Raw genomic sequence first — 16,774 nt, forward strand, 5'->3', positions numbered from 1 at the left:
TACTCAAACTTGCAAATAATCCGAACAAGAAAGAATGAGAAACACACTTTTTGCTTTTCAATGTCTTAATCTCAAGAATCTACTACTGCAAAAATCGTCTTTCAAACCTTAACACAAGATGAATGCAATTTTTTTATTTTCTTGAATAAATGATGAGAAACTACATGAAAAAATGAATCAAAGACTCAAAACTAAAGAAATGATCCTTTTTTGCAAAATTGGAAAACTATCTCATTGACTGGGAAGCAAATCGATTTATGCCAAGCGAAAGAAGGAGACCGAACGAACAAGACAAGGAAGTTCGGTGACCAAACACATACACCAATCAAGAGGATGACAAACAACGAAAAAGAAGAAGCCTTAAACAATGAAAGAGATTTTACCAAGAAGAGTCTAAAGATATCAATGAATGAGTGACCCAAGAAAACAAAGCAGTGGAGAAACCCTAGGGTGGTTAGGTCACACGGTTCAAGAGGGAGGATTTTAAAAGACTTGAAAAATGAAATCAAAAATCTTAACAACCAACACTTTTGATACAACAAAGAGGATCAAAAAAATCTCTGAGAACAAAACGCATTGGCCGATCAACCAAATAAACCTCAAAATTTGAAACTTACAGGAATCGTTGCAAGTAAAACACTAGCAATATGTGTCGAAAACAAATCATCGCATCTCCATAACCAAGCACTTTGTGATGTCATCACGAAAGTACATCAGTTAGCTGCACTGAGCCGATTTTAGGCCTCAGCGCGGTTGTTAGACAATTTATTCGCACCATACAGTAAAAGGTGCAACCCATAAGACAACATAGACACGACTACTTCGTGACTGTTAGGAAATAAACAACGAGACCCAGAATCAAAAGCAAAAAATGAAAGTTGGACTAGAGCAGGGTTAGATCCATCACTCAAAAGGGTGGGAAGGCTATAGAAGTAGTCTAACAGCTTCTAGAATGAAGTATGCTACCCAAACAATAAGGAAAACAATAAACCAACAAAGCCAATCAACACAAAAGACAAGTCCCCAGTGGAGTCGCCAACTTGTGACACAGGTAAGTTCCCTTTGTAGACAAAGGCAACCCCTCTAGCCCTAGAGTGGGTCTAGTCACTCCACAGATAATACCAAAGAAAATTTCCTTAGAAAGTTGGTGTTATGAAGGCCTACCTTCAATCCGAAGTTCAATGAAGTCCTCATCGTGTTGCTCTAGTTCTTGTTCTTCTAGTCGCTCATCCCTGAAAACAACATGTAGAGAAACACCACGAACGCAATAGAAAATGACCAAACAATCTACTTGAAGAGTCAAGGAACCTCAAGCTATCGACATACAATTTAATGCACGATGTTGGAAACAAGCTATTGATTTGTATTAATATAAGTCAAAGTAAAACTTACAACTGAGCCTTGATGTCGTAAGCCTCCTTGAAGGGTCCTGTCGGTATGTCCCTGTAAGCATTTACTTGTGAACCATCTCCCAAGGGAACATATGGCTCTCTCTTATGTCCAAAAGGGTTGATGCTAGAAAGCTCTCAAGCCAACTCTACTCAAACATCTCTCAAATCAAAGTACATATGAGGCTACTTCCACACTCCAATAACACTCTCTACCTCTACTCCTCTCTTAGAAACTTGAAACTATCAAATTACATCTAGATATCATCCAAGCTACATCCAAGCTACATCTAAGCTAGCTGATGTTATTCATGGAGGAGATATTTATAGGAGGGAGAGGTCCAATAAGAGAAGGAAGGAAGAGCTTATCTCTTAGGGAGGTTGCACAAAATGTGTAACAACTATCTCGGAGGAGAAAGGCAAGCTCAACTGACCCAACAACCAGCTCTAGGACTGCCCATGAAGCAATTTCATCTCGAAGTTTCGACGAGTTGTTGAAAACCTTGCCAAATCTGGCTCATCGCGGGTGCAACATAGGAACATAGCGAAGACTTCGCTAGGGCTAGTGTTAACTTGACCATCTTTGCGAGGGGGATAAATTTTGACTCACGACGACCCAAAAACTTAGGTGAAGAGGGTCTTCTTCAAGGATAATGAAATGAGATACTCTTCATGAGATTGCAAGGAAGGTAATGACACATAATTGGCAACATGACATAGCACAGATGTCAGTAACATGGACCGGCAGTATTCGGGATCAGGGAATGCAGAGTCGGTGACAAATTACTATGTAACAACAAGGCAACACAGAAAGATCACTTCCCCCTCCCATTCATTGATTAGGTCCTCGATACATTTGTAGGGAAGCAGTTCTTCTCCTTTTTAGATGGGTTTAGTGGCTACAATCAAATTTAGATTTCCCCTGAAGACCAGGATAAAACAACCTTCACCTATCCTTGGGGCACATTCGCATACAGGGTATTGCAATTTAGCTTGTGTAATTCCCTAGCCACATTCCAGAGAGCTATACTCAACATCTTTAACGATCTAATAAGTGAAGGACTAGAGGTATATATGGATGACTTTAATCCATATGGGGATGACTTCGATCAATCATTACAAATGCTAGAAAAGGTCTTAGAATGATGCATTGCTACAATGTTATGTTTAAGCAATGTCAACTGTCACATGATGATGATCGAGGGCGTGATCTTGGAACATTACATCTTCGCAGTAGGCATACAGGTAGATCCAACAAAAATATAAGTAATTCTTTTACTGCCTACCCCCTGCACTCAAATAGAGGTACGTAGCTTCTTGGGATATGCAGGTTATTATCGTAGGTTTATTAAAAAAAATTCATAGATTGCAGCACCCTTATATGCTCTAACTAGAAATGTTGATTTCAGTTGGTCTGACAAGTGTGACACAACTTTTACAAGTTTAAAGAAACTAGTCTCAACAACACCGGTATTACGTGGACCAAATTGGGAGCTGCCTTTCCACATCTCCATGGATGCATCAGATGTAGCTATAGGCGTTGTCCTCAGCCAGGAGGAGGACAAGAAACCTTATGTTATATATTATATTAACAAAAATATCACTTCTGCAAAACATAATTATTTAGTGACAGAAAAAGAATTCTTAGCTATTATTTACACAATAAACAAATTTAGACACTATCTAACCGGCTACCAAGTCTTTTTGTACACTGTTCACTCTGCCATTCGGTATTTAGCTAATAAACTGATTAAAAATGGTTGAGTAACACAGTGGCTATTACATTTGCCGGAGTTTGACATTACCATTAAAGATTGTCCAGGGAAGGAAAACCCAATTGCTGATTTTCTATCTCGAATCCTAAAGGTGAATGATCCACTAGTAGTAGATGACCAATTTCCAGATGAACACCTATTTTCTGTGGCATTCAAGATGTCATGGTATGTAGATGTGGAAAATTATCAAGCAGTAGCGAAGCTACCTAAACATTTGACGATAAGAGAAAGAAAACTGATTATTCAGTGCAGTGCCTAGTTCTCTTGGATAGGCAGATATGTTTTTCATACAGGGGACGACATGTGTATATGCAGATGTATTCGTGAGGATGAGATCCATGACATTCTGAAGGCTTGCCATGATGAAACCTGCAGGGGAAATTTCACAGATCAAAGGACAAGACATAAGGTATTACAAATGGGCTATTATTGGTCGACTATTTTTAAGGATGCTAAAGAATATGCCCAGGCCTGTGATAGTTGCCAAAGGATGGGCTGGCCTGGCCAATTTGATGAAATTCCTCTACAATCGCTATTAGTCATAGAATGCTTCGAGCATTGGACATTGTACTTCATAGGTCCATTTCATCTTCCATCTAATAAGAAGGCCTACATACTGGTAGCCACAGATTATGTGACAAAATGAGTGGAAACAATAGATTTACCAAGAGCCACAAAGGAAGCAGCGATTAACTTCTATGTTGGGCTATTTGTGCAGTATGGATTACCATGAGAAGTGATCACAGATGAGGGAAAGTAATTCACAGGGCACAAGATTATTGCCACTCTCAGAAACCATCATATTATGCAGAGGATCACTTCTCCGTATCACCCGTAGGTTAACGGGCAAGTCGAAAGCACCAATAAGGTTATAGAAGCAATTTTGACCAAGACAGTCTCAACATACAAGCGAGATTGGGCTGCTAGACTACTAGAGGCCTTGTGGGCCTATTGTACGACTTGGAGGAATACTATTGGATACTCTCCATACCAACGCGTGTTCCTTAAAGAACTAATTTTTCCAATCGAATTTGAAATAAATACTCTAAGAACGGCCCAGGAAGTGCGGCTAGATTTATTGGAAGCCCAAACCAAGCGTCTTCAATAGATTAACGAACTAGATGAGATTCGATTGCTTGCTTTGCAATGAACTGCAATAATCCAGCAGCAAAGGGAAAAATGGCATGACAACCTTATCAAGAACAAGATATTTTAAAAAGGGAATTGGGCAATTCTGTACGGTTTCAGATTCCAAGACTTCTTGAGCAAGTTGCAAACAAGATGGCTCGACCCTTATGAGATTCAAGAAGTGCATAATAATGGTACTCTTATCTTGACTACCATAGACAGATCTGGCCATTCTTTTAAGGTAAGCAAGCATCGAGTGTGCTTCTATCATCAACCACTTTCCAAGGAGTCTTTCTGCGAGCAGGTACACAAGGACCCCTCCATGAAAATTCTAGCTACAAGGAATGAGAACCCAACAGCTTTTCCTTCAAAAAATTGAAATTACTTGAGAAATTGTAAATAATGTACATACCTTTTTAGGCATTGCCATGTAGATATGATTTTTTTTTAGGAAGTTTCACAAAGTTTGGAAGTTTATTTTCACCTTTTTATTTTCTTCACTGTTCATACAATTGAACGTCTGTCGTTCAATTTATTGAACAACACATTTTCTTCTTCTTCTTTTTTCCGTTATTCAAACAATTAAACGTATGTCGTTTAATTGATTGAACAACACATTTTGTTCTTTTTGTTTTTTCGTTGTTCAAACATTTGCACGTTTGTTGTTCAATTGATTGAACATCACATTTTCCTTTTATTTTGTTTTTCTTCATTCAAACAATTGAGTGTTTGTCATTCAATTGATTTAACAACACATTTTTTTTTTGTTTTTTTGCTATTCAAACAATTGAACGTCTGTTGTTCAATTGATTGAAAAACACATTTTATTCTTTTTGTTTTTGTTGTTTAAACAATTGAACGTCTACCGTTCAATTGATTTAACAACACATTTTCTTCTTTTTGTTTTCACTCTTCAAACAATTGAACGCCTACCGTTCAATTGATTGAACAACACATTTTGTTCTTTTTGTTTTTCGTTGTTCAAGCAATTGCACGTTTTCCATTCAATTGATTGAACAACACATTTTCCTCTTATTTTGTATTTTGTTGTTCAAACAGTTGAACATTTGTTGTTCAATTCATTGAAAAACACACTTTCCTTTTTATTTTTCACCGTTCAAAAAATTGAACGTTTGTTGTTCAATTGATTGAACAACACATTTTCCTTTTTTTGTTTTTCGCTATTCAAACTATTGAACGACTGCCATTAAATTGATTGAACAACACAATTTGTTTTCATTTTGTTTTCGCTGTTCAAACTATTAAACGACTGCCGTTCAATTGATTGAACAACACAATTTTTTTTCATTTTGTTTTCTCTATTCAAACTCTTGAACGAATGTTGTTCAATTGATTGAACAACACATTTCACTTTTTTGATTTCGCCATTCAAACAATTGAATGACTGCTGTTCAATTGATTGAACAACACTTTTTGTTTTTAATTGATTTTGATGTGAAAATGATTGAATGATTGTTGTTCAATCGATTGAACAACACTTTTCATTTTCTATCTTGATTTTTCCGTTCAAATGATTGAACGATTGTCGTTCAATCGATTGAACAACACCATTTTAAGAAGATAAATTGTGAATTTTCCTCATTTCTTTGATCATTATGCCATTCTCTCTTCTTCTTTTGTATTTCAAATAAGCACCATTTGAATCGATTTGTGCCTGTTATAAAGAATAACGGTAATAATAATATCATTATGACTTCTAAAAGCCTTTTGATGGTTATCTTTATCCATAAGCTAATACGGTGTATCTTTACAATGACTCCCTGCACATATTTTCTTTTGGACACATTATGAAATGATTCATTATTATTAATCCATGCTGGCTTATGTTTATACTTCCAAATGGATAAAACTCATTGATATAATGATAAAGGGATAAGAGTATAACTCTTTCCTTAGCATCCTTTTACTTCTTACACCATCCCTGACTCTTAAAGAGCAAATGAGCCTCCCTTTTTCTACAAAAAGAATTCCAAAAGAAAAATAAAATATGAAAATGCTTAAAACATTGTCTAAAGAGGATATGGGGTCTCATTACGAGCCAACCTACCATGATCATAAGGATGTAACAGGTGACATTCCAATTTGGCTACCAAACTAAGGCAATGACCTTCTTGATAATTAAATATGTTAGAAGAATAGGGTGTTTCATCACGAGCTAGCCTAATCACTTTGTTACACCCTGGTGAGTGGAACTATGGTTATCTGGTCACCATGTGAGCATAAGTGGTCTCTTTATTAAAAACAAAAGAAGAATTAACTGTAAGAAGGACTCTGGCTCATTTGTGGGGGTTAAAAAGCAACCTTGTCGAGGCTATGAACACTTGCTGGCAGCAGTGGCTCTGCTTGTCGTATAGGATATCACCTCATATTGCCATATGTCATTTAGCTCTTATCACCTATGGATTTGTTTCTAAAGAGAATTTCCATTTGAGTAGCACTTTTACAAGCCGAATAGCATGGTGACTTTAATCTATATTCATTATATTCCATATGTCCAATCATTTAATGACAGTCATTAAACACATACCGCCAATTATGCTGATGTGATTAATACCGCTCACGGTGAAGATCTTTGACATAATGAATTAAAAATTGTTTTTATTTGATTTGGCCACTTCACATGCGATGACGAATGTTGCTTAAATGCTTTACTCATTTGCATGTTATGTTTTTAGATTGGTTGTCAGCATTTATTTCGCATCAATATATTTTCTTGATTTTCGCGTGCTAAAAGGACGTGGACGCCCTTTTCTCGTCAAAGGGGGGATGGCCTGTGTATGCACAACATGTATCATAGTTATGGATAACTATGTGACAATCATTCAGATTACCTCCAGAGTACAAACTGCATGATGAGTATGAATGTGTAATAATTAGCAGGAATTTCCGATTGGATGAAGAATGACAACCATTATGGTGGGCATGCGAACTTATGATCCTGCGTTAAGTATGGCTGACAGGATGAATGACTTAACTAAAAATGATAATAATTGTCCAAACAACATCATTTCCCTATTAATTGTTGTAACATACATTGTTGTTGTTCTAAATTACAGAGGTAAAACACAATTGCATACAGGTGAACTAGCCTCAAGTGCAACAGCCATGGGTGAAAGAGCTATCCGAAGTGAACCTCTAGTGCTAATGGTGTCAGAATAAGCTCGCAAAATCCTTGAATGCACTAGCTGGCTATAGTATTTAAACAAATTGCAGGGATTTCATGAGGAGCTAACGCTGGAATTTCTGCAAAATCTGCAGAACGGTAGCACAATGGTAAAAGGTATAAGCATGATGGTTTCTGAAGAAGTCCTAGCCGAAGTCACCAGACTTCCAGAAGAGGGAGAAAAATGGACAGATAAACACGTCCTTTTATACAACGCAATTGAAGCATTCCAAAACTCGGGGCTAGCAGCTAGTATGAACAGGGAAAGGAATTCATCCTTCGGCGTTACAACAACCATGGCAAGAAATGGTGGTCATCATCCAAAGATACATTACCTACATGGCCGACACGATGTGGTAAAGCCCCAAAACTGAAACTTCTAGCCATTTTAAAGCAAATAATTTTAGTTAATTTACCATTTTATCTGAATTCCCTGTTACATGATGTCGCCCGATGGGTAAGGACAACTAAAGACCCACATAGTGTATTCAACCATCATGGGTTAATTAAATTAATTATCACAAATAGATTAGCCCAACAACAATTAACATGGGACAATATCATAAAGCCTACCTTGGCTCCACCCCTGGAAAATGTGGAAATAGAGCAGTAAGGGCCAAGAACCCTAGGCCTGAAAAGAACACTAAAGAGAAATAATTCCTTTGCACCCTTAGAACCAACAAAGCATAGGCACTATGTGTGAGTGAAATCCCAGCGGCGCATCCCAATCCAAGCACAGGAAGCCAGACCATCTCGCACACCTCCTCCTAGTTCGCAGAACCCCATTTGCAAGACTATGAGGAGGAAGTGGCCAGGGTATGGGAAAACATGGGAATTTTTACCGAAGGTAGAGAACAACCAGGGAACATTGAAGCATAGAATAGTACCCCTGATCGGTCTAGCCTAATTGATAGCCTCGGTCGTGAGCAAACCCAGCTTACTGGTGCCATGGAGGAACAGAGAGAGTCAATTCCTTCTATGGAAACACCCCTCGAAGCCGAGGTACATGAAGAAGAAACTCAGACAATGGGCAGCGGTCTAGTGGACCCCCCAGTAGAAGGAAACCTTGAAGATGAAAACCTGGGAGATGTTAATCAACCAGGTGATACTCCCTTTTCGAGGTCCCTTGAGGATGAGGCCTACCCAGGAGAAAACCCGGAGAACAAAATTTTTTCAGGGGATACCATTGCATTGGGATCTCCTGAAAAAGAAATGCATAATAATGACGAACTAGAAGGAGAAATTCCACCAGAAGACAGTTCCAATTGGAAACATCCCTGATGCTAACATAGTACAGCCTGTACAGGAACCAAAGGATAATGCAGCTAACCCACTGTCAGATGGAGGCCCTAAAGCAAAGAAGTCCTACAGAGATAGGCTTAGAAAGATGCTCAAAAAGTATAGAAAATAGAGGCAAGCAATCAGGCAGCTGAAACGTTGGTTAAAAAAGGAAACCAGAACCAGGAAATTGAAAGTGGAAATGGAAACTACAGGAACACAAACAGAACAATGCTCTGGGAAGGATTCTGAGACTCAAATGGAGTTTCTTGTGGTCAGCCCAAAAGAAACCCAGACTGAGCCAGGTATGATAGAAGACACTACCATGCAAACTGAGGACCCCTGTATCTTTTCGCAGGGAACTCAAACGGACCACCCCACTATGGATACTACTATTCAATCAAATGTTGAAGAAGATGTTCAAGTTGATTATATAATTCAAGCATAGAAAATTTTAGGGGCAAATGTTCGCCCTTTGGCAAAATGAAGGGGTTTTAAATTTTTAGTGGGCAAATATTTTTTATCATAGTACATTTTTACAAATCACCTCAAATAGACCACCTTATTTTAAGGGAGAGGGTAAAAAAGGTAAATTTAGCCTTTGAAATTAGGAGTTACAACCTTCCATTCACCCATTTTCAAGAATAGATTTTATTTAAGTGAATCCATTCGCCCATTTTCAAGAATAGGTTTTATTTAAGTGAATCCTATGGGCCAAATACCATATTTATAAAAGAGGTATGGTAAATTAATAAAAATATAAATAAACGAGAGGTATGGTAAATAAATAAAACATTTTTTATATTTACTCCATATGTCACCTTATATACATGCAAGGGTGTAAACAAATAAAAATATAAGTAAAGTGGAGGTATGGTAAATAAATAAAACCTATTCTTATACTTACTCAAAAGGTATGGTAAATAAATATAAATATAAATAAACTAGACGTATGGTAAATAAATAAAACCTATTTTTATATGTAATGACTCCACGGTAATAGTAAAAAAAAATTTAACACACTTTACCTCGCCTATGAAATACTACGGCATAGCACCTCAACATAAGGTTCACAGTTCCGATTATTATGGATACCATCTTGTCATATGTGAGCAATCAAGTAATATTTCTGAGGTGGCAGTGTACTGACTACTGGGTCAATGTTGAATGTTCGGTTTTCATACACCTGGCTATGGCAATTACTCCCGACGGCTCTGTCACGTGATGGGTAGGGTCTTGGTACCAATTACCTTTATGTCCTCGGGTGCCTCCCGCATTGGCGATGGGTGAATGAATGCAAATCCGAGCGGAACTACTTTTGTTGTTTCCTTTCCCAATGAGATCATTTCAACGATGGTTCCAGATGCTGCAGCTCCTTTCTCGCTCATGCACCGAGCACATACCCTGGCTTCTCAGGTTGAGGTATGGTAGTTTCCTCCTCTCTGCAACCGAGTCGAAGCGGATTGAACCATGCTCTTTCAGCTGTTGTTCTATGGTAAGATTCTTATGCTATCCAAGGTTTTATATTTTTTCCTATGCTCTACACTGTTTCAGGTTTTTTAATGGGTATTGGAATTTCTGACCTGTTCTGTCGTTTCTTTTGTGTTTACTGTGTTGAGGCACCGGAGTCTCGCTCAGCGTAAAGTGCGTAGGCGTGGGCGAGGCTGTCTAGCTTCTAGTTCATGCTCCCTCTGGCTGCGGTAAATCTGGTGAGTTCATTCCCACACAATCCTACCTGCCATACGTTTACCACTAGCGTTCTATTATGAATTTATTGTGCTAAGTATAGTATTGGTTTCTGCTCTACTTTCTTTATGAATTATTTACAGATGGTTTAGACCCTCTGGCCCAAACCTCCTTACAGTATCTTCTCTTGCTTACTGTTAGGGGTTTGGCAGGGTTAAAGTCGACAAATCCGTCGCTCAACGCAAGGATGCAGCTCTGAGCTAATAGCTTTACCTTTCCTTAGTTAATTCTTACCGAGCCTTTGAGCTCGCGGATCTGTATTATGTAATTTTAGTTCTATAATGGTCAGATACATGGGATATATCCCGAAAAACTATTTGTTGCTCCACCACAGATTCTTTTCCCGGCTATGTATTTCGTTTGTATTTTTTTTATTCTTAATCTTATATGGAGGGCCGGGGTCCTCACGACCTGAGTTTGGTTAAAATGGAGGAATGCTCGTTTCCCCTGTGACTCCTGACTGCATAGGTATCTTTATTTTATACCCACCCTTTACTAGGGTTTAAGAACTATGGAAAAATACTTTGAACTGTTACAACATTTTTTTGTGGAATATAATCATGGTTCGCAGCTCATCAGTTTGTTAATCGTTCAAAAGGCTTTTACGCTGTGTGTCTGGTTATCAGATTACATTTATTGTTCTATGTTTTCAGTTGTGTGAATTAGGCAAGGGTTATTTGTTAGATTTTCTTGCTATAATTTCATATGTATGTATGAGTCACAGGAATCCTGTGCGAACTCGTTTCTGGTTCCTTATGCAAATAAAGTCTCTGTTCTTCTTGATCCTTTGAAGAGCATTGTTTTCCGTCTATTTTGCCAACTATATTACATGTATGCGTTTCTTTAAAGAAAACTACAGTACCGTCTTACGGAGTTGTTATTCTGGGTGATGTTAAAAGGGCTACCTGGATCCCAAGGCCATCATACCCAAGCGTATCCAGCTTTATATCTTAGGGTCCTTCTTGGAATAGATTATAATTTGATTATGCCATTGTTTATATTACATGCTTCTTGTTTTTTTTTTTTTTTCTATACTCGGGATTTATTTAGGTTCTGGTCAAAGAACAGTTACCTATCACACCCTCTACTAATATACAAGATATATAATTGTTGTTATCGCACAGCCCCTTTATCTCCAAGAACCCTACAATCACAATAAATCCCTGTATTCACGTGGTTCCAATTTTGTAATTTTTCTTTAAGAGGGTTTGTTCTCCATTGACTCCTAGGACTACATGCATTTCATTTTTATTAAAAGAAAGAAAAGTAAAGAACAGGAAGGAACAGAGATATAAACCTCTATCCCTTATATTACTTTCCCGCACAAATTTTCTTTTATTTGTAAGTTAATGCTATCGCATAAATCACAACATAACAGGAAAGGAAATGCTGAGATTAACTTTACAAAATTACTAAGTAATATCAGTCCAGAGATTGGTCCATATCTGAAGCTCTTCTGTTTTCTCCTGATCGAAATGTTGTCTTCTAGTGATTCCCTGGAAGAAACGGTACCTGGAGATTCCTTAGATCAAGTATAGTTTCCACACTATCACCCAAATCTGTGTCTATTATTAGTCAAACCGCCCAACCATGAGATTCGTCCTACAGGACCAGAATCTCCCCCGTGATGCTTGCAAGACCTTAGTCTCTGCAAATTGCTCGTATAGTGAGCAGGGCTATCTGGTCATCACTGGACTTAGCCTTCTCCTTTTTACTTGGAGTTATTTCTTTTCTTGGTTCTCTTCTTCCTGTCACCATAGCACAGAACTTTCTTTTCCCTTCTTTTTTCCGGAAATCCTCCAGCCAGGGAAAGGTAGTTAGGGTTGCCTCCCCGGCAACCATTTTTCTCATATCAAGAGGACAGCTTCCTCCTTGAGGGTTTCCCTTCATTCCGAGAACATTTTTTTACAATTTATCATCAACCAAAAACATCAACCAAAATTATATTTAATTTCTTTAATCAGATACAAGTAACCAGTTCAGTTTGTTTCTATTGCAGTAAATCAAATATTTACATTGTTTTTTTTTTAATTTCCGAGGCATTACATCTTCCCCCCCCAAGATTGGACATCGTCTCGATGTCTATCCACCTCAAACAGTCTTGGATAGGTCTTTCTCATAATTTCCTCATCTTCCCAAGTGGCCTCTTTAGGCCCAAAGTGCTGCCACTGCACTTTAACTTGGGTAATATCCCGCTTCCGCAGTGTTACCTCTCTCCGGTCGAGGATGCTCAGCGGTTCGACCCAGATTTCTCCTTCCGATTCTACCTGAAACATACAACATTCTAAGTCAGCTTTTCCACCAAAAGGGAAACATTTAAATATATCTATCGATGATAACTCTCACCTGAACATCCTGCCAACTAATCACATGTTTAGGGTCATAAACATATTTTTTTAGCACAGAAACATGAAAGACATTATGAACCCATATGTGACTTGGCAGGGCGAGCTGGTAGGCCACCGACCCAATTCTTGCTAGGATCTGAAATGGGCCACAGTATTGAGGTGCCAACTTGGTACATCCGCTCCACTGTAATGTGCTTTTTCTCGCGCGGATCCTCACGTATACATGGTCGCCGACCTGATACTCCTTAAACCTTCTTTTCCTGTCGGCAAAGTTCTTTTGCCTATCTTGGGCTGCCTTCAAATTAGATCGTACCTTTTTCACCAATTCTTCCATTTCCTTAAGCATCTCCAGACCCAACATCAATTTGTCCTCCGGTCCACTCCAGCTCGAGGGGGTGCGGCACTTCCGCCCATACAATACTTCAAAGGGACTCATCAGCAATGATGTGTGGTAGCCATTATTATACGCAAATTCAACCAAGTGCAAATAATCCTCCCACTTGGTTGGTTGCTGCATCACATACGCCCTTAACATGTCTTCTACCACCTGGTTCACCCGTTCAGTTTGCCCGTCCGTCTGAGGGTGATAAGTTGTGCTAAAATTCAGCTGAGTCCCCAATTCTTCAAACAGTGTCTTCCAAAAAACCGATGTAAATTTTACATCTCGGTCTGAAATTATTGTCTTGGGTAACCCATGCAATTTAAATATATTCTGCATGAATACATGGGCGATCTGCGCAGCCCTATAGGTAGATTGTACCGGTATAAAATGCGCTGACTTACTCAGTTTGTCCACCACTACCATGATGGAGTCGTTATTCTTCTTCGACTTAGGCAGGCCTGTTATAAAGTCCATGGAAATGGTTTCCCATTTCCATTCCGGTATGGGTAACGGTTGTAATAATCCTGCAGGATGCTGGTGTTCTGCTTTGATTTGCTGACACTCTAAACATCGTGCCAAATGATCAGCCACATCTTTCTTCATTCCTGGCCAAAAATACTCCTTCTGTAGTGTAGTAATCATCTTTTGATACCCGGGGTGCCCAGCATAATGACTCTTATGAAATTCATCCAATATCAGATTTTTAACACTGTTCTGATTGGGCACATACAATCTCTCTTTATAGTACAGCATTCCGGCAGCATCCAAGGCATAATCCAGTTGTTTTTCCCTACTGGTCGGTTGTTGTATTTGTTGTTTTATTTGCTGGTAAACAACATCCTGTTCAGCTGCTCTTGTAATAATTCCCCTGAAGGGGCTTTTCCCTTCACTGTAGGAAATTTCATATAGGCATTGCACTTTCCTGCTTAAGGCGTCCGCCACCCGATTTTCCTTCCCTTTTAAATGCTTGATTTCAAAATCGAAACTGCTCAGGAAATCTGCCCACCACGCCTGCCTTGCATTCAGAGTGGGTTGACTAAAATAATTAGTCAGGCTATGGTGATCTGTCAATAACAAAAATTTTCTTCCCATCAGATAGTGTCGCCACATTTTCAGGGCATGAATCACAACTGCCAATTCTAAGTCGTAAGCAGAATATTTCTGCTCATGTTCTTTCAATTTCCTTGATTCATATGCTATTACCTTCCCTTCCTGCATCAACACACCCCCTACCCCTTCTTTGCTCGCATCCGTGCACACCACATAGTTCCTATTGGGGTCAGCTATGCTTAAAACGGGCGCTGTGGTGAGTAGGTATTTGAGTTGCTCGAAGCTCCTTTGACACTCTGGGGTCCACCTAAAGGCCCTCCCCTTTTTCTGTAGGGAAGTAATGGGATATGCTACCCTTGAGAATCCTTCCACAAATCGTCTATAATAGCCTGCTAATCCCATAAAGGAGCGGATGTCCGCCACATCTTTAGGCACCGGCCATTCCATTATTGTTCTTATCTTTTCAGGGTCAACTGCAATCCCTTCCTTAGTGATTATATGTCCCAAATATTGTATTTGTTCCTTATAAAATTCACATTTGTTGAACTTGGCATATAGTTGATGTTCTCGGAGGGTTTGCAGCACCAATCTGAGGTGCTCTTGGTGTTCCTCCATCATCCGAGAATAAATCAAGATATCGTCGATGAAAATCAGCACGAACTTGTCCAAGTATTGGTGAAATACGTTGTTCATTAGACACATAAAAGTGGCAGGGGCGTTGGTCAGCCCAAAGGGTAGCACCACAAATTCATAGTGGCCATATCGTGTCCTGAAAGCAGTTTTAGCTATATCCTCTTCTTTAATTCTGACTTGATGATATCCTGATCGCAAGTCAATCTTCGAGAAAACTGTTGCTCCCTTTACCTGATCAAACAGTTCATTGATACGGGGCAACGGATATTTATTTTTGATTGTCAACTTATTTAGTTGTCGATAATCTATGCACATGCGCAGGGTCCTGTCTTTCTTCTTAACGAACAACACCGGGGCTCCCCAGGGTGACACACTGGGGCGGATATAATTCTTGTCTAGCAGCTCCTGTAGTTGCATTTTTAATTCTGTCAGTTCCGGTATACTCATTCTATAGGGTGCCCGGGATACCGGAGCTGCTCCTGGCACTAATTCAATGGTAAAATCTATGTCCCGTTTAGGGGGTAGCCCGGGAATTTCCTCCAGAAATACGTCAGCAAACTCCTGTATCACAAGGATATTCTCTATCGCGGCTGTTTTATCTTTTGAGTTGGCATAGCCCACTTGGACAGCGTAAATCCGACACCCCTTCCTAATACATTTTGCTAACTGTGAGGCAGTTATGGGCCGAATTTGCACTGGCCGTTTGATTCCCTGCATTTCTTGCTTTATTCCCAATTCATCCTTGTAACTGATAGTCTTGGTTTTACAATTAATTATGGACCAGTGTCTCTCCAACCATTCCATACCAATTAATACGTCATACGAGCCAAGGGGAAGCACATTTAAGTCTGCTGTAACTTGCTGTCCTGCTATTTTTAAAGGGCAATTTTTGACTTTGGCATTTACCCGTCTTTTTGCCCCTGTTGCCAACTGGACTAGCCAAGGGTCCTTAAATTTAACAGGCTGCAACCTACACTGTTCCACAATTCTAGGACTAATATAACTTAACGTTGCACCAGGGTCAATTAAAACAGTGACAGCAAGGTCTAAGAGTGTACCTTCAAATTCCACCATGGTCGGCTGGTATTCTGCTTGGCGATCCTCCAGAGCAGCATTAATCCTTGGTAGACTCTGCCCTACATCTCCAACCGTAGAAGCCTCGTAGACCTGGGAAACCTGCTCAGTCCCTTTTCGTTGGGGACAGTTCTTCACATAATGGGGGCCACCATAGCCCCAGCATTGCACTGGAGGCCTTGTTGTCCCTTCATTGTCATTTTTTCCAAATTGGTCATTGGTTCTGGACTCATTCGGGGGCTTTAGTCTCAGCGAGTTCTTTTGTGAATTTCTGCTGATTTTCCCTTTGGAAAATCCTCGATTACCACCACCACGGTTACCTTTGGTACTCCCAGCTGGTTTGCTACCCTTTTTATTGACCCATCTCTTGCCCAGGCTTTCTCCCTTCTGCTTGCTTTGCTGGTAACAAATTCGGGCTTTACGTATGGCCTCGTCCATCGTTTTCGGATTGTCAAATTCGATTCTTTCCCTCATGCCCAAGGGTAGACTACTGACAAACCTCTGTACTTTAGCTTTTTCTTCCCGAATGTAGGGCACATAGCAGAGTAAGGAAGTAAAACGAGTGATGAACTCGTCCATAGTCTGTTGTCCCAATCGCAGATCATGGAATTCTCTAGCCTTTTCATCATAAAAGCGTTATGTCAAGTATCTTTCTTTAAAGTACCTTTGAAACTTTTCCCAGGTGATAGTCTGTTCACTCACTCCTTTTACCATCTTCACTTCCTCCCACCACAAGGTGGCCTTTCCTTGTAATTGAAAAATGGCCAATCTTGCCTTAAGGTTGTGGT

The 16,774-nt window shown here is 39.4% G+C and overlaps 1 protein-coding gene across 1 annotated transcript; it reads right to left on the reverse strand.

Annotated features, from left to right (window-relative positions):
* Window positions 1-12,140: 12,140 nt before the first annotated feature.
* LOC149202313 (uncharacterized) lies at window positions 12,141-16,565 on the reverse strand. The gene is made up of 4 exons (XM_089401553.1): window positions 15,144-16,565; window positions 13,083-14,240; window positions 12,710-12,766; window positions 12,141-12,383 (listed from the first exon to the last, which is right to left on the reverse strand). The coding sequence occupies exons 1-4, from the start codon at window positions 16,563-16,565 to the stop codon at window positions 12,141-12,143; spliced, it is 2,880 nt and encodes a 959-aa protein (XP_089257679.1).
* Window positions 16,566-16,774: the final 209 nt, after the last annotated feature.

This window comes from Pinus tabuliformis, chromosome 2_1 (assembly GCF_031772625.1).
Source record: "Pinus tabuliformis cultivar Carrire ecotype Pingquan chromosome 2_1, CPIR1, whole genome shotgun sequence".
Taxonomy (NCBI): Eukaryota; Viridiplantae; Streptophyta; class Pinopsida; order Pinales; family Pinaceae; genus Pinus; species Pinus tabuliformis.

Coding starts and splice junctions, on each gene's coding strand:
- LOC149202313 (XM_089401553.1), bottom strand. CDS start 16,565: ATGGACGAGTTCATCACTCGTTTTACTTCCTTACTCTGCTATGTGCCC. Junction 12,767..13,082: donor GAAGGTTTAAGGAGTATCAG/GTCGGCGACCAT, acceptor TGTATGTTTCAG/GTAGAATCGGAAGGAGAAAT. Junction 12,384..12,709: donor GCATCCTCGACCGGAGAGAG/GTAACACTGCGG, acceptor CTCGGAATGAAG/GGAAACCCTCAAGGAGGAAG.